Source organism: Stylophora pistillata, chromosome 3 (assembly GCF_964205215.1).
Source record: "Stylophora pistillata chromosome 3, jaStyPist1.2, whole genome shotgun sequence".
Lineage (NCBI taxonomy): Eukaryota > Metazoa > Cnidaria > Anthozoa > Scleractinia > Pocilloporidae > Stylophora > Stylophora pistillata.
In genome coordinates this window covers 2870390-2889442 of record NC_142521.1, presented here as the reverse complement: position 1 = coordinate 2889442, position 19053 = coordinate 2870390, and the positions used below count along the sequence as shown (strand labels likewise).

The window sequence follows — 19053 nt, the reverse complement described above, 5'->3', positions numbered from 1 at the left end:
TTAAATCAATCGCGAGATGAGAGCAAAATATCACGGAAACTTAGAAATACCTTTGCTGTCTTCGCATACGCAAGCCAGGTGTCTGATTTGGGTCTGCGTTAATGCTGACGTGTAAATGTACACTTCATCCACTGCTCCAACAATGAATCTATCACCTTTGTGACTACCTATTCCCGCTCTCTCGCCCCAGTCCTGCGCCAGATAACCTGCACCGTTAGCGTAGGCCGCCAGCTGTGTATTCACATACACCCGGGCAACTCCTGGTGGAGATAAAGAACAAAATCAAGTTTTGAAAAGTATTGGAATATTTTAGAACACTACCAGAGGTTCGTAACAAAAAAGTTACTCGCAGACACGTTAAGTTATCTACGCATTAAGTTGGTTGTAGTTCCATGTTTTCGACTAAATTTAGTTTCAAATCAAGTTAAAATGAAGCCACAAGTTTATTATCATTTTATTTTCATCAATCAATTTTCTTGCTTGCCCCATTTTTACGCGCTTGTTCGTAACGTAAGATTATGACAAATGTATAAGTTCATTCGAAACCTAATACTTGCCCTCTTGTTTGTCATAGGTGCCAACCAGATGAGTCCACTGATTAGGAGGAACCACAACTTGGGCAGAATTTATATTAAACACAGCATTTCCATTTATATCTCGAGCAAACCACCGCACTTTTCCGTCATTTACTTCAAAGTGGTAGTTTCCTTGTTTGGCTCCAGCGGCAATAGTGTCAAAAAGTGACTGCCTTCCTGCTGTTGAAGTAAGCTTCACCCACATTGCAATCGTGACTGCAACACTGGGCTTTGGAAAGAACTTTCTTCCGTTGAAAGAGACGTTACCGTGGGAGAATAAGCCCACTAGGCCACAACCTTGTGGCAGCTTTGTTATGTCCACGTTATTTATTTTACCATTGTTCGCCTTACTGGAGGTGTCAAGAACGTTTACCCCCGAATGTCGATCGAACGGTAAATGTAGAGCTAGGAGGGCAGCCACAGGTAGACCAACTTGAGGATTTGGCTTTGTTGGTTGAGGTACAACAGGAGGTTTCGCCGGCTGAGGCGCAGGGGAGGGCTTTGGAGCAGGTGGCTTTACAACTGGTGGTTTAGGAGAGGGCTTTTGAACTGGAGGCTTTGCCGGTGGGTGGACGGGTTTTGGGGCTGGAAGAGGTCGGTAACCCTTTGGTGGACATTTTAACTTTGGGTCAAAAGGACCTGAAATAGAAGAAAAGACAAAACTCCGATTGCCCGTAAATCTTTATCAAAACCCAGGAAAAAACTAGGACAAAGAAGGCTATTTTGGGTAGCGATGACAATGGCAAGATGGCAATTGTCGTGATTGCTTACCTATCAAATGCAATGACTGAGGAATGCACTGATGCTTGTTTAGCACTTTCTTGGACACAAGATGATCTCTAAGTGTTGCAAGTGGATCCGCGACTGCCTTTTTGAAAGATATCACGAAGAAAAGATTGATGATGTAAGGCCCATTTCTCATATAGGGATTCTTCGTTTTCCTGAAAAACGAATGAGCAACAAACAAACTTAAAACTGATAAATACGCTAAGTTCAGGGAAATAAGATTGCCGCCTCCCTGAACGCCTTGAAAGTCGAGAATAACATCTAAAATTCCCGAAGGATCATCAGAATAAACTCATTTTTCTTTATTTTACTTAGTTTTACGAAATAGATAGACTGGTCCTTAAGTTGACCATGCTTATAAAGTATTGTTAGAAGGTTTCATACCTTACTGCAGTAAGTCGAGCAGATTTAAAGTCAGGGTGAACTCCTTTGTAAACTCCAACAATCTAAAAATGAGTTGGCAAACAAGTTATGCACCATACACATTCTAAGTTTCTATATTCTTTCATTCCTATTTTATTGTTATTCAGTTATAACCATTTATTTCTATTTTCATTTTTGTATGCAACTGTTGTGTGTGGAGGCGCGGTGGTCTCATGGTTAGTGCGCTCGACTCCGGATCGAGTGGTCCGGGTTAGAGCCCCGGCCGGGACATTGTGTTGCGTTCTTAGGCAAGACACTTTGTTCTCACCGTGCCTCTCTTCACCCAGGTGTATAAATGGGTACCGGCAATTTAAGGCTGGGGGTAACCCTGCGATGGACTAGCATCCCATCCAGGGGGTAGTAGAAATACTTCTAGTCACTTCATGCTACAGAAACCGGAGTTAAGCACCGGCCTAATGGGCCACTAGGCTCATAAACAGACTTTACTTTACTTATACAACTGTTGTGCCTTTCAATTCGGTTCAATTCAGCCGTTATTTTAGAACTCCGCGGATAATCGAAGATAAAATGAATTTTGTTTCTTATCAACTGCAGCTACCCGAGCGAGCAAGGTGACACTATTTTGCGTTATTGGAATATTTTTGTGACCTGTTCAGATATTCTCTTATTATAAGTAATCCTTACAAGTGCACAAACATATAATGTGATAAACAAGCTTTGGCGTTCAAAGCACTGGAAATTAATCAGCTGACCTTACGCTCGGTGAATGACCGAAGTTTATTCAGTCCATCGTCTTACTTACCCCCTGTGTGATCTCTTTGCTAAGCTGTCGCAAATAGGCCATCGCGTTACTTTTATCTGTTAGTTGTTCATACCAAACTTGACCCAACAGTAAAGATCCACACACGTCTTTGGCAAAACCTAATTGAAACAATAAGTATCAAACTGGTGTATTAACTGAAAACAAATTCAAGGTTTCTGATCTTCATCTACGGATATTCTGATCCAATAGGAAAGATAGAAGATGTACTGAGCAATGGCGTCACCACACCATGAGAGCCAGTTTGCTCTGAAAAAACTTAATATGGAGTTTGAACTAAGGCAAAACGTCATCGAAATAGAAGAAATGGCTTGTTACTTTACATAAAAAAAATTAACATGAAAAAGCCATGGTTACTGATATGCTTTGCTTCATTTAATTTCCTTAGTAAGTACCTGCAGGATAAGTAGGCGGTGGGGGAGTAAGCTGTGGTTTTTGCTGTGGTTGGGGCTGTGGTTGCGGTTGCGGTTGTTGTGGCGGCGGGCATCCGTGCTGGTTGGGTCCCGCTGCTGCAGTTTGGTTGTCGGGACAACATCCATACAACGTAACTTGACAGTACACATGATACACAGGCGGAGCTGGAGGCTGAGTAGCTGCCGTAGTAGAAGTAGAAGATGAAGATGCCGTGGAGGGTGGTGTTGAGGTTGCTTGAGGTGGTGCGCTTGTAGCATTCGCTGTGCAGAGTGACAAATCAAAAAATGGTAATGATAATGCGAGTGGTCCGAATATCTTGGGAAGACTATGTGCCTGGCATATATACAGCTGTTACGAATACTTTCTGAAAACAATTTGCAGATTAGAAATATAGAAGACAAATGCATTCAGGTTTCCAACGAAATGTGGCCGTTTCCCTGGACTGTTTGGTTTGCGTAACAACAGTATTTTCCTTGCCATTTCAATATTTTCCAATTTGCAATGCTGTGTCTCTTTGTTAATTTGTCAATGAACCAGGCTGTTGGCTCTAGCTTATATTTACAAAAACAATCAAACATTGCAAGAAAGATAAACAAAGCCAGTAACTACCTCTGCAGTTTGGTGTTGAGCCACTGACCCTCGTTCCAGTAATCTCGCTGCCAGTGTTTTGATTCACACACCAACAGTCAGTTTTCCCACTAGCAGGATAACTATAACACTGTACTTCTTTGAATAGACCCGATGGCTCGCATTCAGGGACAAATATATCTGCTGCTCCACTGTTTTTCGCATTTTGTTGATCCTTTTGGCATTGACTTAGCACCTGGGGTGAGACAGGGGAGGCTAACGGTATAAGGTGTTGGTCTTGCTGTGGTGGACAGCCCTCCATATCCGGTCCTTTAGCAAATGTTTCGCTATCGTGGCAGCAGCCATAAGGACCAAGGTTACAGCTTGGTACGGCTGTGGTGCTTGCATGAACTGTACCTGTAGGAACGGGAAAGGAATGCGTTAGCGTTGAGTAAATAATTTTTATGAGCGTTGTTAGACTCGTGCGATTGGACCTTATTCTAACGGAACCTCAGAAAACTCAGTGGCGAGCTAGGGAATAATTAAACTAGGGTCATATATGACGAGCCTTCTACATCTGTTGGGATCAGTTATGCCGACTGAGAGCCTCCCATGTGAGTTCCGTCGTTTATGAAACAAAGAGACGTGAAATATATATCAAGAGCCTAGGGAAGAGAAAAATCAGCTGAGTTGCACACGAGGAGTTTAAAAATGTTTGTTGATCAAATATAAGGAGGATTTTATCGTCGCTAGAGCCTTGAAAAACGACGAATCAAACACTAGAAACAAAACACTAAAATAAAATATGCCATACACTGACCACATTCCGGGGTGGTGCCGTTGTCCGTTCTTGTTCCCTGAATTTCTTGACCTGATAAGTCTACGCACCAACACTGTTTACCGTACACATCATGTTCGAAACACTGAAGCGGAACAAACTTTCCTTCCTCGTCACATACAGGCACAAAGATGTCGGTAATGAATGGAGAAAGAGAGATCTCTCGTTCTCTTTGGCATTGCGTTTTTGGCTTTTCTGCGAATGTAGGTCACGAGTAAAGATTAGAAGAAGGGAAACGTAAGAACGAGCAGCCAGGAAATTATTCATTATTCACAGATACTAAAGCGACAGCTAATGCGTACTGGCTTTATTGATCCCAGAATTGGAAACGAAATGGGCAAGATTGGCCAACTGGGCGTTAGAAAACTTTGTTTTCTCTTAAATTCCAGAAGAGCGTGTATTAGATTACCTGTGTCGTTTTTAAACATCTGTATTTCAACCTCGTAAGTTTTCCCGCCTTGATCCTGTAGTTTTCCGTTCGTTTTCATTTGTGTATTCTCCTTGGGTTTCATGAGCTCGTCATGGTGTTCTTTTTTCTCCTTTTCTTCCTTCTTCTCTTCTGCTTCGACGATCTTTGCACAGTCTGGTGTTTGTCCGTCTGACATACGGCTTCCTTTGATCTCCTGCCCATCACTGGTGACGCACCAACATTGTTTTGCGAACCCTTCGTGCTCAAAGCATTGCATATCACCGTAATTGCCATCTTCCTTGCATTCAGGGACAAATGCATCGTCCATCGTCTTTGCCATTTGTCTTTCTAGTTGACACGATGATTCTGCAACAGTCCAAAAAGGAAAAGTGTTTGGGCAGATTATTGAAAGACTCTCAAAATGGTTGACGACTCTTTTTTTCGCTTACATTATAACTAATCAACATCCGAAACCAACGCCAAACAATATGTAGAAGAAAACAACTTTTTGCGAAGATTAATAATATTAGGAAAGACCAGAACCGTCCACACGCAACAAAAGGCGCGCACCTACAGGAAAGAGGTTACACACGGTGCACCAACGTTTTTACCTAAATAACTCTTCCGAGTAAACTTAAATTATAACAACGTTGATAGATTCGTAGTACTTCACGCAGATACGAGATATAATCAGGCAAATAAAGTGAGACCAACCCCCTCTCCCATAAAGATCATATTCTAAGGATAAACCTCTCATAACTTATTCTTGGATCACCATCACTATCTTTCACGGAGATCCCGAACGGTCGTGATATAGCCAATCCAACGTAACAATTCTTGCCTAGGTTGACGTCCTGTGCTTGTCAACTCATTTACCATCACGTGCGCAGTGCATTTAGAATTACTACTATCAGACCATACCGCTTGTTGTCATGAATGAGGATTGCCTTTGACTAAATCTAACGGGAAGTTCTGTCTTGATCATAGGTTACTTACTTGTTTCATTTTTCACCGCTGCAGCTGCCGGAGCAGGGGCTGGGTAAGAGGAATAGGACGATGGAGATGGATAAGAATATGGTGCGTATGCTGGGTAAGGATAGGGAGCGGGAGCAGGATAAGGAGCATAAGCTGGTGCCGGATATGGCGATGGATAAGGTGCCGGGTATGAGTAAGGTGCTGGATAAGGTGACGGGCTCGGCGCATACGCTGGATACGGAGACGGTGCTAGAGAAGGGGTCTGAGCTGACGCCAGCGCCTGCTCTGAATATGTATATCCCGCTGACTGCTGATCTGAATATTGCGTGTCATTTGCCAGGGGATTAGACGAATTATCCGTGCCATTATAAGTAGATACATTATACACAGGTGTTGCAGCAGATGAGTTTGTCAGACTCTGTGCATCCTGATCCAAATAAGCATTCTCCAGTGTCGCATTGTTAGCATCTAAATAAGTAGACGCTGTATTTGGAGCAGCATATTCTGTTTGGTTTGCAGTTGAATTAGATGGGGAGACATCGTTGCTGTTATACGAATATGTTGAAGAATTATCTTGCTGCGTTGAATAATATGAATTGTAGGTAAGGCTGTTGGATTCTGTATTGTTGTCAGCAGTTTGCTGCGCTGAATTATAGTTACTGTAATAGTTATTTCTATCGGCGTTTGTTTTATAATAGTCCTCTTGACCATAAGCAGTTGCTAGTTGCTCTTGTCCATTTGATGTCCCGCTGATGCCCGTAGTTTCGGGATTTGACCCGTAACGATAATCGTTGCCGGGGTAATTGTAATAAGAGTTTGCGTCATATGAGGCTGATCTTTGTGTCCTCGTGTTTGAATCTTTTTCCGGATGCGGGATATAAGAATACTCAGATGGATTCACGTCTAAGGTGACTGTGCGATCCTCTACAAATTGAAAATAAGATAACTGAATAAATTATAAAGATTTATTTGATACAACAACCCACCTAAAAAAGAAATCTAAAAACTTTGTGTGACAACAATTTGCAAAAAAAGCCCAGAAAATAAAGTTACCACCCAGCCCTTCCATCAAAACTAACTTCAGCCTAACCTTCTTTCTTAAACTTAATATCAGTCGAACAGCAAGATATTAATAGAAGAAATAATCATCTGGCTAACTGATTTAATTTTCAATCCTGGAAAATCTGATTTTCCGTTTAACATATAAGGCAAATCCTAAACTTTTAAGACCGTGTATGATCGTTAATGTGATAAGCTAAATTATACACAATCACTTTGATTGGTTCTTTACTTGATTTATTGGAGGACAGAAGCACAAATGACGTCACTGTCGATGACAAAGATACCTTATACTTTGCCACATTACCATCTCACCACATTTTGACGTCATCTTTTTATGAGTTAGATATATATTATTTGTTAGAATATATTTCTATCTTACCTGGCTTACGATTGTACTCTTTGACATTGTCAATCAAAACTACTTCATCTCGTTTGACTTGTTTGTGAGATAAACTCGATCCATCTCTTGAAACTTGATTGTGCCCTAAAACATAAAGGCCAAAGCATTCAACTGGTGTTTTACACTTGCTCGCTATTTGACATCTTTATAATTTGCACGAGAGCGAGTTGTAGTAGATAATTAGTTTCACACACGTCTTCTGTACTCCACTGCAGTAGAAATAAAAAGTTTTTATAAGAAAAGAATGGTCTTAGGTTTCACAATGACGCAGATTATGCCTGATTGGTAGTTAATTTTAGGAACAATGCACTGATGAATAAAAAGAAAGCAAACCTCTCTTCCAGAGTGATTTACGCTTACCTGTTTCGTAAATTGAATTCGCCCAATGGCCGCCGCAAAAGGAATCCCTCTTGCTGTTACATTTGCTAGAACAGAGGGCATCTGGAAGTTCTCCATACCTTCCATAACTGTTTCCACAAAAACAAAGATATGCAAATTGTAATCCAGCGTATTTAAACTGTAACTCTTTGCACTTTTCTACGCAAGTGTTAGCGTCCAGTTCCCGTGCGTGAACTCTTTGCGGGAGATCCCGTGGATTACCATCTTTGTAACATCCTAAGTGGTGCAATTCTGGCAGAAGAAAGAAAAAAAGCGTAATCATCTATCAAAATGTGTTATATGATTGAAAATATCTATCTAGAGCTTCGGATAAGAGATCAGTCCAATTATTTATTGTCTGGGGTTGGAGGGAGGGGGAGGATTTTAAGGGAGATTACATGGTTTTGAAGGGGAACAGGAGGGGATTAGTGATTGCTATCAGATACAGAGCATAGAGGAGGGACTATAGAAAATTTTAAAACTGCGCAACAACTACTGTTCTCTGCAAGAGTTAGACTTGATCAAAACAATGACCCTCACTTGGCGCGTAAATATGCTTTATCGACAATACCTGCCACTCAAAGCTCATAGTTTTCTTCAAGCTTTGTGTGCTCTCCGAACTGACTATGTGCGTTCAAATATCAAGGAAATTTTCTGCGTCAAACAGAGGTTATGTAATAAGACTTCCAACTGGTGGTTTTAAATGGAGATGCTCTCAGTGCATCACATACCTTCTGTTACAGCCCTCCACGGAAGCACTGTCAATAAAAACAGCACCAAAACCGGGCTCATTATCCTTCACTAGGTTCTCTTCGCTACTTCAGAGGCAATTCTATTTTCTGTTGAGCGTAGAAGGTTAGAGCAATAACGTCAGCGAAGCTAAAAATGCAATTTTGAAAAAAGCGGAAAAATCTTTGATTAAATCTTCTTTGGGTTTGATTGCATCACTGTTGGTTAACATTGAAGACACTGACGTGAATTAACAAGATGGGGATCGGGGAAGCCTCATTATTGAAGTTAATTGTTTACTTACAAATTTCAAGATGGAACTCAAAGATTTTCTTCCTTTTATAAGAGGACAAACCAGCCTCTCGTACATTGTTTCGATCAAACACGTGTGGCTCCTACTAAATTTTAAAAAGGTTCTAAAATAGAAATGAAATTTTAAAATGAAACTTTAACATTTCACGGATGGGTGGAAGAGGGCTGAATTCCAGACCACGGTCCACATCTTGAGACATCGCCACAAGGAGTACATTGATGTTTGAATTGTGTCAAATGAAGCGCTTCAAACAAGCCAGCAAAACGCACTCGTCCAAAGAATAAACATTCCTGAAAGTCCAGTCTAACTTGCTCTCCAACATTCACAAACTCTACAACTGCGACCACTCTATGATAATTAAGCTTAATTTCCTTTCAAGCTTAATGTGAACAAAATGATTAGCCTCTCATACTCGTAATTTCAGGATCACGTCAGAAGGATGATTTCCAATCCAATTATGTTTTTTTAGGCGACACCTCAAGAAGATCAGTTGATGAAAGTGGTGCAAAACAGAGATAAACATACTTCTTAGCAAAGAGATCAAGTAACTTATGTTCTTGATTACTGCAATTAAATAAGCTGTCGTTACAGACGGGTGGCGAACGAAACGTCAATCGCTACTACCTCATTTTCAGTGAACTTACCTAGGGCTGACAAGTTTCTTTAAAAAATCTTGCAGGTCTCTTCCTAGTTTGAATGCAACTGCAGTAACTGAGCTAAACTTTCCAGAATTTATTGCCACTGAAGACATTTCGTTCTTTAGCTAACTTATCTAGTAGTCCTTATAACAAAGACCTTAAAGCGGTTTGTTCTGTCGCATTTCTTGCAACACAACTTTCTTACAATCCCTTGTGGTCAAATACAAATTACATACCAACCTTACAAAATTCCTCCCCAAGACGACTACCTAAGAATTAGAGTGCCAAAGCTTTTTTACGACATTATAGCAATTTGCAACAGCATAGTAGTATCAAGACTTCGATTTTGTACGCCGCCATACAATGACTGACTTCAAACTCTTTACGAATTAATGACATGCAAAAGAACACTAGCAACTGGTTGTGTTATCTTGGTGCTACCTGTTATGAAATAAAAACCTTCCTTCTCTTCTTTGGATCGAAAAAAAGGTGATATTGATTTAACTGTTGCCTATGTCATTGGAAGTGTAAGAAAAAGAGAAACGCAAATTTTAGGGAAGTGCAGTTTTTTTCGAGTTCTTAAAGGTCGCGCGAGTGACCTTCACAGGGCTAACATAATACACACTGCTACGTATGATTCCGGTCTAAAATTTTCTTAAGTTGCATACCAACATTAACGCTTGAGTCCATTCTTAACTCAAGTATTCTCCATATTTAAAAGCAAGGGGTGAAATGAGCATAGTTTTGGGTAAGGTAGGATACACCAATTACAAGAAAACTTATTACAAATTAGAAATGTCATCACTTTGAAACTCGAAACTTAAAATTTCTGCGATTAATGAGCGTTAAATTCTTCTCATCTTCATACCAACGAGCAAAAAACTTAAGCCACCTTTGGAACGGCACCTCTTAGATAGTCTGGTTCAAAAACCGAAAATGTAGCTTCATATTCTATTTAGTATAAAATTTGTTCATCGGAGGAAACTCAAACAAAATGGCGGATCGTAGTGCGGGTGGTTTGACAACCGGAAAAGCATCTCAATCCAATACATTTGAATTTAGTAACTTCTGATATATTCGATTTGCAAATAGTTTATTTTTCACTCTGTCACAATGATCTATTTCAGCACTTGAAAATTGTATAAATTTTATCTCTTCGGGCTAAAAACCGTATTTCTCCTACAGAACGGGTTATTTATAATTCTCGTTATATCTCTAGTCAGGAAATTGTTGACAAACGTCAGCTTCATTTACAAATTTTAAGTTTAAATCTTGTAGATCTTGTAGAAACACATATAGTAGCTTGATGTTTCATTGAATCATAAAGTCAATGTTTGAAGGAGCTCGAGGAGTTAGAGACGTTAAAATCTTTCTCGAACTCTGATACTTTTGGTTCTAACTTATCAGACAATAGAACACATTCATTAACATTGGAATTTAACTTACCTTTCAGTTTCCAAAACACAAGTTTCGACGCGATAAAGTCCAATATAATAGAAAGATTTTTTGCTCTTATTGCACGAATCACGTCATTTGAAAGCAGCTATATTTCCCTTCTGTTTGTTGCTCCAAGAGAGCTTCATGTCCCTCAAAATTTTTTTTTTTCTCGTAACAAAAGAAATTCAATATTAATGATCTCTTGGAAGAACGAACTGGCCTTTTTTACGCAGGACCGTGATTAAACATTGATTTGCCTGACCAGGGAGGACTTAACGACCATGTGAAACTACCTGCTGACCAAGTTTATAAAGGAGGAAACAAAAACAATTAAAAGAGAACAAGTGATCTTTTCTATTCATTGCTTGACATATTTTGTTTTTCAGTTGTATAGCAAAGTCAAATTGACTGCAATGGTCTTTGTACGCGCCCTTGTAACTCCCAGCCGTAATAGATTATGTCAATATCATGAGAATAAAAAGGGTCGAGCCTGAACTATATTTCCTATTTTTTTCAGGTTTTGTTTTGCTTAAAAATTTTCCGTTCCAGAAATATTACGCTAAACAACGTCTCGAACAGTGAAATCTGACAATGGCGGAAGAACATCAACGTAGTATATAAGAAAAAAAATAACATTGCTCTTTTCGTTCCTCTTAGATCATATTTTGTATTTAGTTGTCAAATTCCTCTTAAAATTAATTGGGAGACAGAATTCACTAGATGTAACGGTTGAATTGATTTGTTTGAAGGTTGATTTGAGGTTAACACTTTAATTATTCGCATGTCAGAAACACATTGGAATTGGTTTCGCTTAAGTTGTCACTTAAACCAACCGTTAAATCATGCTCTGAAAAATAAACAGCTGTAGATGGCAATTTTCTTTAGAAGACTGTTAGTGTACCTCTCACTTAACTCTTTTCAGCGACCGTATTTTCTTTTTTTTTTTTTTTTTCGTTTCTGTCACACTTGGTGAAACGATTCGGGAATTCATTTTAAGAAAATAGGGAGGAACTTGTTAGGGTAACGATATCTCTTCGCATAAGCTTGTAGTTTTGATTTTTGTTTGCTGGAAATAACTCCTCTAATTAAGAGAGAATACCTTATTTGAACAGTCAAATTTAAAAACATGTCTGATAACTATTTCTTGAAATTGAGGTCTTTTCATAAAGCCAGGTGAATGGCGTATACAAAAAATTTATCCAATTTTAATTGATGTAGCAAACTGCGAGCTTATTCCTCTAAAGATACCCACCACAAAGACAAAACGTCCCCTTTCTTTCAAATGCTTACGTTCAAGAGTCGATCGCAGACAATGGTATGAATTGACATCGCATGTCGTGGAATACACAATAGATTGAAACCGGTAGTTCTATCGTTTAGAGAAGAGTACTTGTTTGGTGCCCTGAAAATGAATTCAGTTAGAAAACATCATCGTACTTCAGTAACACACGCATCTTTTCCCCCCTATATCACTCAGCTAGCTTAATTCCAAGCATTATTATTTACAATACTACAAAAAAAAGGCTCACGTTTTCGAAAGGCTGAGCAGAGGCAATTTGCGTCATGAGCCTACAAGTGAAGGGGCGGGTCCAGCTGTCATGCACCTTCTGGAAGGTCAGCCTCCTACTGGTAGCGAAGAAAATGTCTCTTTTCCAATAGTTATTTTTTTTTATTAAAAAAAGATAAATAATTAAACAATAAAATAATCATCATAAAAATAAAAGTCACAAATTTAGGATTAATAAACTATTGGACTCATACTGACAGCTCTTATCCGTCCTATTTAAGATTTTTTTTAACCTCCTAAAATTGTTTTAAAAACTTTCTTAGTATTTATCTATGGGAACCAAAAGTTTAAAATCTCTTGTGGGGACCTCAATGCTCTTACTCGTTCAAGCAGAACTCCCACGGATGGAAGGGAAATTAAGAAGATTTGACTACGACGCAGGCAATCAAAGTGTTTCTAGATAAATTTTCGTCCATTACTTGACAATTTCATCGTATTTCTTTATAGTGAAGACACGTAATGCCGGCATGAGTTTTTATGGGTGTAGTCGTCTGCATTGGTCTAGGTTTGAAAAAGATCCGTTTCTAGGGTGGATATGTTTAAAGGGAGACTTCACAGGCAGTCGTTTGCATCACTTGTCTAGCCTTGACTGTGGCCGATAGGTGAAGAATATTAGAAATATCCGTTTTCGGGGAAAGATTGATACCAAAACGAAAAACGTTGCGTAGAAGAAACTAAATTTCTTCGTTTTAAAGGTTCGGGACTTGATAATATCGTATGGCGGAAAAATGAGGATTGAACTATTTTCTTTATTACCCAGTTTTGGTGATTTGCACAGGAGAAAGCAAAACTAGCTTCAATTAACATCAATAGCATTCAAGGAAGTCAATCTAAAAAACATAAACAGAGCAGCGAGTTATGTCCTGGGATTCCAGATTTCCGTCTCACAGTCAGTGATTGGTACTTTTAACCTTTTTTCTTTCCTGTAGAATAGGATGAAAACCCATAATATAATCATTAATATAATCATTAATATAATCATTAGTATCATCATTAATATAATCATTAATATAATCATTAATATAATCATTAATATAATCATTAATATAATCATTAATATAATCATTAATATAATCATTATGATAATTCATTTGATTGACCGTTGGGAGATATCTCCTAATATAAACTTCATTCTTTGTATTAACAGAGCAGAACTAGTTTCGCCACATTTAGTTTGTAAAATTAAGCTCAATTTTTGTTTCATTCGAGGGTTACTTTCAATCAATAGGAAATAAAGGGACCTCAACGTTTTCTCGAGTTGAAATTCCCGGCCTTTTACGGTTCTGAGTTTATTCTTGCCGTATACATACGGGAAACATAAATTTTGTGTCTTCAATAACCCTACCCACTTGAAATTTTTCATCGACGTCAGATTTGCTGTGCTCACCTTTCGTGTGTTTGGTATCGTTAACATGCGGTTTAAGATCGGCTAACGCTTTTGTTAATAATGGAGTTATCTTGACACCAGCTGGTGGATCATAACCTGAAAGAAAACAAAAAAAACTCAATGTCAAATAAAATCAAACAGTAGTTGCAGAGGTATAGGATGGGAATTATTCCACGATGTTCATTGAGCCCACGATAATTGTGTCTGTATAGTCACGCAGATGATCATCAGAGCAGTTGAAGAAAGGTGATTAATTAAATTTTGGTACTTTAGTGTTATACCCCCCCCCCTTCCCCAATGCGGAGTGATCGTAGCAAGATGTAAGAACTAACTAGAGAGCGAATTTCGCTTTAACCACCTGAGATATTATCGGTAAGTTCAAATATCTACTACACCTGTTTTATAAATGGAATTACTCCAGTATCCTCCACAGTGCTTGTCGTCTTTGTTAGTACATTCACTCGAGCATTTCCATTCCGGAAGCAGGCCATACCGTCCTCGCTTGTTACCACAGAAGCATAGATACGAGAACTGAAGGCCAGCATATCTATAAAACAGGTCCTTACAGCTCTTGGCACACGATTTCACGGTCACTTCACGGTCGTGAACTCTTTGTGGGAGATCTCTGGGATCCGAATCTTTATAGCATCCTACGTATTCATACCCTAAGACAAATTTAGAAGAGTGAATTCTTTATAGTGCTTTCTTCAAGATTTTCAGAGCATTATAGTCCAACCATAGAGTGTTCCTAAGCAACCGATCACATGCAGGACTGAAAAATTACTTTTACCTCCGACTTGACAGTGAATGTGATTCAGTTAATGCTCAATTTCTCCTTGTGCTCAAAAGGGTTAGGTGTTTGGATCAAGATTGGCACTGAAGCAAAATTTAAAGTGACCATCATGCGGGTCAAGTTTTACATTTGTTTGCAAGAATCCCAGGAAAATCGTTTGTCAGTCTCTTAGCTAGTCACTAGAGGCGAACGAATGAGTGGGCGAGAGAACTTGGCAAGGTTTTAAAGAAGAGTGACAAGGGGCCTTCCTTAAATGTCCTTGCTGATTTTAGTTATGAAATGTTTGATAACAAGACGATTCGCAGTTTCAGTTCAGTATATAAGTTATGCCTTGTACGTGCTTAAAGCGGCTGGTATTTTGGTTTCAGTCCAGAGATAAAGCAGGAATCTGCAAAACTAATTCTACCCACTTGTAGAGTACTTTTATCAACAGATTTTTCACTCCAAAAATCAAGTGAATGCACATCACGCGCGCTTCAAAATCATTTACAGTTGTCACCGTTTTGTTTAAAATATCTTATATGGAGTCAAGCGTCATTGTTGTCTTACTAGAGAAGATAAATAATGTATTTACATGGCAACTGACTGTGTAGGCAAAGCTTATAAGGAACAATTAACCCTTCCACCAAAACATCGACAAAATGGTACGGAGACCAAAACCTTTTTTTTTTTCCTTTTTTTTTTTTGCATTAGAGTAAGAGGGTTGCTAGTTGCTAAGGCAGAGAAATTGCTCGGGGCAACAATTTAATTATAACGTACACCTAATACCTCCACAGGTCACATACGACACGGACAACACCAGTGAAACAAAGTAAGCACATCGCATGGCTCCTTTTCGTATCCACTATCTTTCAGTCTTCGCTTCACTTCCCTGGAGCTGATGCGAGAAATTCTTTAGAAGGTAATCCAAAATGGAAAAACAAATCACACAATAAATATATGACTTTGAAGCCAGCACATGAACAAGTGGTTTCATTCATTCGAGCATGTGACCGGATCAAGTTTTGACGTGATCTGGAATCTTACAATCCGTTGCCAGTGTCTCCAGAAAGATTGAGTTTCACCTAAATTCACGACTTTGTAACTAAGTAAGCTTCCAAGGTTCGTTTCGGTATTAAATAACAAAGGCGCATTACTCTATTTTGAAAGAGCTTTCAACCTCTCGGCCTTTTATGACTGAATTAACTTCGCTCAGTGACCATTATAAACGAGCTTCCATCATTGCATGATGAACCAAAGAATATAAAGCCACGAACAACACATCAAATTCTAGTAATCAAATTGAATTGATGACTGTGCGTCAATTAAAAAAAAAATCATGACATATCGTTTATGATATTATTCGATTCTTACCTTTCATTGACTACGCCTTCTAAGCCCGTAATGTCTTATCTATCCTATTGCCTTGAAAGGTGGGCTGGCGGAATAACACCCAGTCGAACAAGAAAGAAAAGGAAAGATGGTAATAAAATATTCTTTCGTTGGAGGGAAGATGACAAAGAAAGAGGAACCTATAAAATATTGAATAACGATGAAACTAGAAATGGAAGACAACCTGTCTACAAAAACATACTGGTATTGTTTCCAAGGGAGGGGTGGGTAGTGAGAGTGACTTAAGTTTTGTAAAACACTGGTCCATGTTTGAATTATTCGAGAGAATAATATATGACTTCGTACACATAAATGTTTTAGTATATTTCTCTCTATTACAAGTGTTTTTTTTTAAATCTAAACAATTCGATAGGTATCCGAATATTTGAATATTAAGTATTTGAATACTTATACATATCTACGGTACATTTCAAACAGGAATTATTTCTCATTCCTTGGGACTCCCACAAAGGTTGGGTCGTTTGGGGTGACCGTCTCGGTTCTCCCCCATCCTAGCATTAGCACTGCACTGATGAGGCCCAGAAGGCCGAAACAGTACTGTCTGCAGTTAGATATAGCTCTTTGGCATACAAAGCTTTGCTTTCATGTCCAAATTGAGCACTCTATCTAGGATGAGTCATTGCCGTTGCAATTGCGCATGCTCGCTGGTTTACTCTAGTTTGAGCACTCTGGCATGGCTTAGACGATACCACAAAGGTTGGGTCGTTTGGGGTGACCGTCTCGGTTCTCCCCCATCCTAGCATTAGCACTGCACTGATGAGGCCCAGAAGGCCGAAACAGTACTGTCTGCAGTTGGTTATATATATATATATATATATATATATATTTTTTTTTTAATGAGAGTTGCTGCTGTTTGCAAATTTCACTTTTCAGACATCACTACACCTTATTGACAGCCTTGCTTCATTTGAGCTATTTTTGGAAATATTTAGAGTTAAGCCTATTTCGGATTGTACTAAACTTGACTTCAAGGGTGGTACTCGCTGGAATTATTTGAAACATAGCCGAATACACATGCTCAATAAAACTGCTTGCTAGATTACAGTCTATCAATGTATCATGATAATATTTCTACGCTGAATATTTTAAGTCATAACGATGTAATAGAATAGCCTATCACTTATGGACACATACACTGTCATCCTTTAGTATCATGCCAATAGCTCAAAAGGCCTCCCTCTGCAAATGCTGACATTTTTTCTTGTACACCTCTTTCTCTTTCCAGACGTTTCTCAGCTGCCTTCTCTCATTCTCCAGTTGCTTTTTCAACAAGGTGTTCTCGTTAAGCAGATCTTCGTATCTTTGCTGTTTGCGAATGCGACAATTCAAAGCATAGTTTCGATTTTTCAAGTTACGTCTTCGCTTCTTTATTTTTGCTGCCTCGTCCCGCGGGAGGTCCCGAAGAAGCTTGTTGAGATCTTGCACGCGGAGATTCTGAATTTGTTCGTCGCTTATTTTTGTGATATCTGAAGAATCCAAGCTTTCGGTCTCAGATTCAGAAGATAAATAATTTACTTCGTTCCTTGTTTCACCGTCGAAAAGATCTTGGATATCGCGATCTGTGTCGGAGGAAATATTGTTTTCTTCAAGTAGAAGACCCTCTTCCGTCCATGGATTTTCAAAAATGTGCTTCATGGCATCGGTGGGATACAAGTCGAACAGAGCTTCAAGATCTCCCTCCATGATAAAACAAGTGTAGCGTTAATGAACAATTTCTCCCTTATCAGAAGGTAATTACAATTCGTTGGCGAAAGTGTCAGTTAGGGTTTTTCCCCAGAGTTGCAGCTGGATACTCAAGTTTCGAAAACAGGAAAACTTTCGTTTTCGTTTCTAATAGAATTCCCTGGTGCTATTTAATTCTTAGACTTTTCAGGAGTCGTCTGAGTATACACAACAACGAGATAATAGAAACGATAACACCCAGTCCTGCCGACTAGCTACAAGTCTTGCCAACCAGTAGGGCTAACAAACGCTTGCAACCATTCAAGTTTTTTTCTGTTTTTTTTTTTTTCTTTTTTTAATTTGGGAAAGAAGTATTACAGTTGATCCCAGGCAAAAGGTATGTTTTGCGGGAATTCCCCGTGAATGCTAAGCACTGAAATAAATCAAACTGAATGTCTGTCACTCCCTTTTCATTTTTTGTTTCCATGGATTATGGAACTGCGCATGTTGATGCGAAGAGCCGCATAAAAGTATGCAAAGGCGGAAGTTAACTGAACCTGGTAAGCATGGAAATCGCAAAACAAAAACAATGCGAGCAATCGAACAAATAATCACACACGAGGAGTACGTTTCGTTTTATACAATTTGCCTCATGTGTAACCAGTGGCAGATCCAGACCTTGAGCCAAGGGAAGGGGGTGGGAGATTGTGTGTGTGTTGGTGTGTACACCTGCCGGTTTTTCTTCCCTCTATGGATTAAATATCTCGACGTGCACGTTAGCCCATTTCAAATTAAGTGACTGTCCACTGAAAAAGTCAAATTTTTCTTTTTATTCAAATTGCTCGAAATTCATGTGTGTCTCGAATTGGCACTTCAACCCAAACGAAATTGAATATCAAGTTCGTAAAGGGGACGTCCCTTATAAATGTTACCGAGCCTTCAAGAATCGTAATTATGCGATTTGAAAGACACGATGGTTTCACGATCAACTCGCTGGACTCCTGATAGGTGGCTCTAGTCTCGAGTCTCTTAGATTGTATTGTTATGATCTTGACCAAGATGCTTTACTCTTACCGGCAGTGCCTCTTTCCACTAAATGGGCGCTGGATACTAGCTTAACAGCTGCTGCGAACCCGATGAAAATATTAAGTGTAACTGACAATGGATTGACTTTTCATCCCCGAGAGTGATAATCGGAAATTTGACCATGTAACGCCATTACTGGATGAACTCAACTGGCTTCCAGTTGACAAAATACTCAAATTCAGAGACGCCGTTATAGCTTATAAGTGTGTCAACAATTTGGCTCCTGAATATCTATCTGCTAAGTTTAAAAAACGATCTTCTGTACATAATCGCATAACTCGTAATAATGAGAAGATTGACATTCCATTATTCAGATCAGCTACCGGCCAAAGGTCCTTTGCCTATAGACCAGTATCACTGTGGAACATGTTAGACGAAGACCTGAGAAACGTTACATCTGTAAAGGCCTTTAAGAAAGTCCTGAAACTTGCCATGAACGAA

General features: G+C 39.1%; 4 protein-coding genes across 5 annotated transcripts in view; all 4 read right to left on the bottom strand.

Annotated features, from left to right (window-relative positions):
• Positions 1 to 241, bottom strand: part of LOC111330488 (uncharacterized) — a 53561-nt gene extending 53320 nt beyond the window's left edge. The window contains exon 1 of the mRNA XM_022935353.2: positions 51 to 241. The gene's annotated coding sequence lies outside the window, so the exon portion shown is untranslated. The remainder of the gene's footprint in view (positions 1 to 50) is intronic.
• On the bottom strand, positions 31 to 8468 carry LOC148734095 (uncharacterized). The gene is made up of 13 exons (XM_088751742.1): positions 8340 to 8468; positions 7591 to 7860; positions 7210 to 7314; positions 5790 to 6692; positions 4794 to 5159; positions 4367 to 4579; positions 3589 to 3963; positions 2961 to 3239; positions 2548 to 2666; positions 1746 to 1807; positions 1347 to 1516; positions 558 to 1214; positions 31 to 260 (listed from the first exon to the last, which is right to left on the bottom strand). The coding sequence occupies exons 1-13, from the start codon at positions 8398 to 8400 to the stop codon at positions 31 to 33; spliced, it is 3810 nt and encodes a 1269-aa protein (XP_088607868.1). The 5' UTR covers positions 8401 to 8468.
• A 4553-nt stretch (positions 8469 to 13021) lies between these two features.
• LOC111330514 (xylosyltransferase Oxt) lies at positions 13022 to 16027 on the bottom strand. Of its 2 annotated transcripts, none has more exons than XM_022935382.2 (5): positions 15826 to 16027; positions 15241 to 15364; positions 14075 to 14344; positions 13680 to 13775; positions 13022 to 13215 (listed from the first exon to the last, which is right to left on the bottom strand). In XM_022935382.2, the coding sequence occupies exons 2-5, from the start codon at positions 15296 to 15298 to the stop codon at positions 13199 to 13201; spliced, it is 441 nt and encodes a 146-aa protein (XP_022791117.2). In that variant the 5' UTR covers positions 15299 to 15364; positions 15826 to 16027; the 3' UTR covers positions 13022 to 13198. The 2 variants fall into 2 exon arrangements, with proteins under 2 accessions (XP_022791117.2, XP_088610096.1); XM_088753970.1 differs by having other exon boundaries at positions 15241 to 15349.
• A 119-nt stretch (positions 16028 to 16146) lies between these two features.
• On the bottom strand, positions 16147 to 17603 carry LOC111330504 (transcription factor MafB). Its single transcript, XM_022935367.2, has one exon. The coding sequence runs from the start codon at positions 17545 to 17547 to the stop codon at positions 17029 to 17031; it is 519 nt and encodes a 172-aa protein (XP_022791102.2). The 5' UTR covers positions 17548 to 17603; the 3' UTR covers positions 16147 to 17028.
• Positions 17604 to 19053: the final 1450 nt, after the last annotated feature.

Bases quoted from the DNA above. Each gene is read 5' to 3' on its own strand.
- LOC111330504 (XM_022935367.2), bottom strand. From the start codon at position 17,547: ATGGAGGGAGATCTTGAAGCTCTGTTCGACTTGTATCCCACCGATGCC.
- LOC111330514 (XM_022935382.2), bottom strand. From the start codon at position 15,298: ATGCGATGTGCTTACTTTGTTTCACTGGTGTTGTCCGTGTCGTATGTG. The intron at 14,345-15,240 runs GTATTAGGTGTA...AATTTGTCTTAG, and splicing joins GTCGTATGTGACCTGTGGAG to GGTATGAATACGTAGGATGC. The intron at 13,776-14,074 runs GTGTAGTAGATA...GTTTTCTTTCAG, and splicing joins TAATTCCATTTATAAAACAG to GTTATGATCCACCAGCTGGT.
- LOC148734095 (XM_088751742.1), bottom strand. From the start codon at position 8,400: ATGAGCCCGGTTTTGGTGCTGTTTTTATTGACAGTGCTTCCGTGGAGG. The intron at 7,315-7,590 runs GTAAGCGTAAAT...TTTATGTTTTAG, and splicing joins GAATTCAATTTACGAAACAG to GGCACAATCAAGTTTCAAGA. The intron at 3,240-3,588 runs GTAGTTACTGGC...CACTCTGCACAG, and splicing joins CTCAACACCAAACTGCAGAG to CGAATGCTACAAGCGCACCA.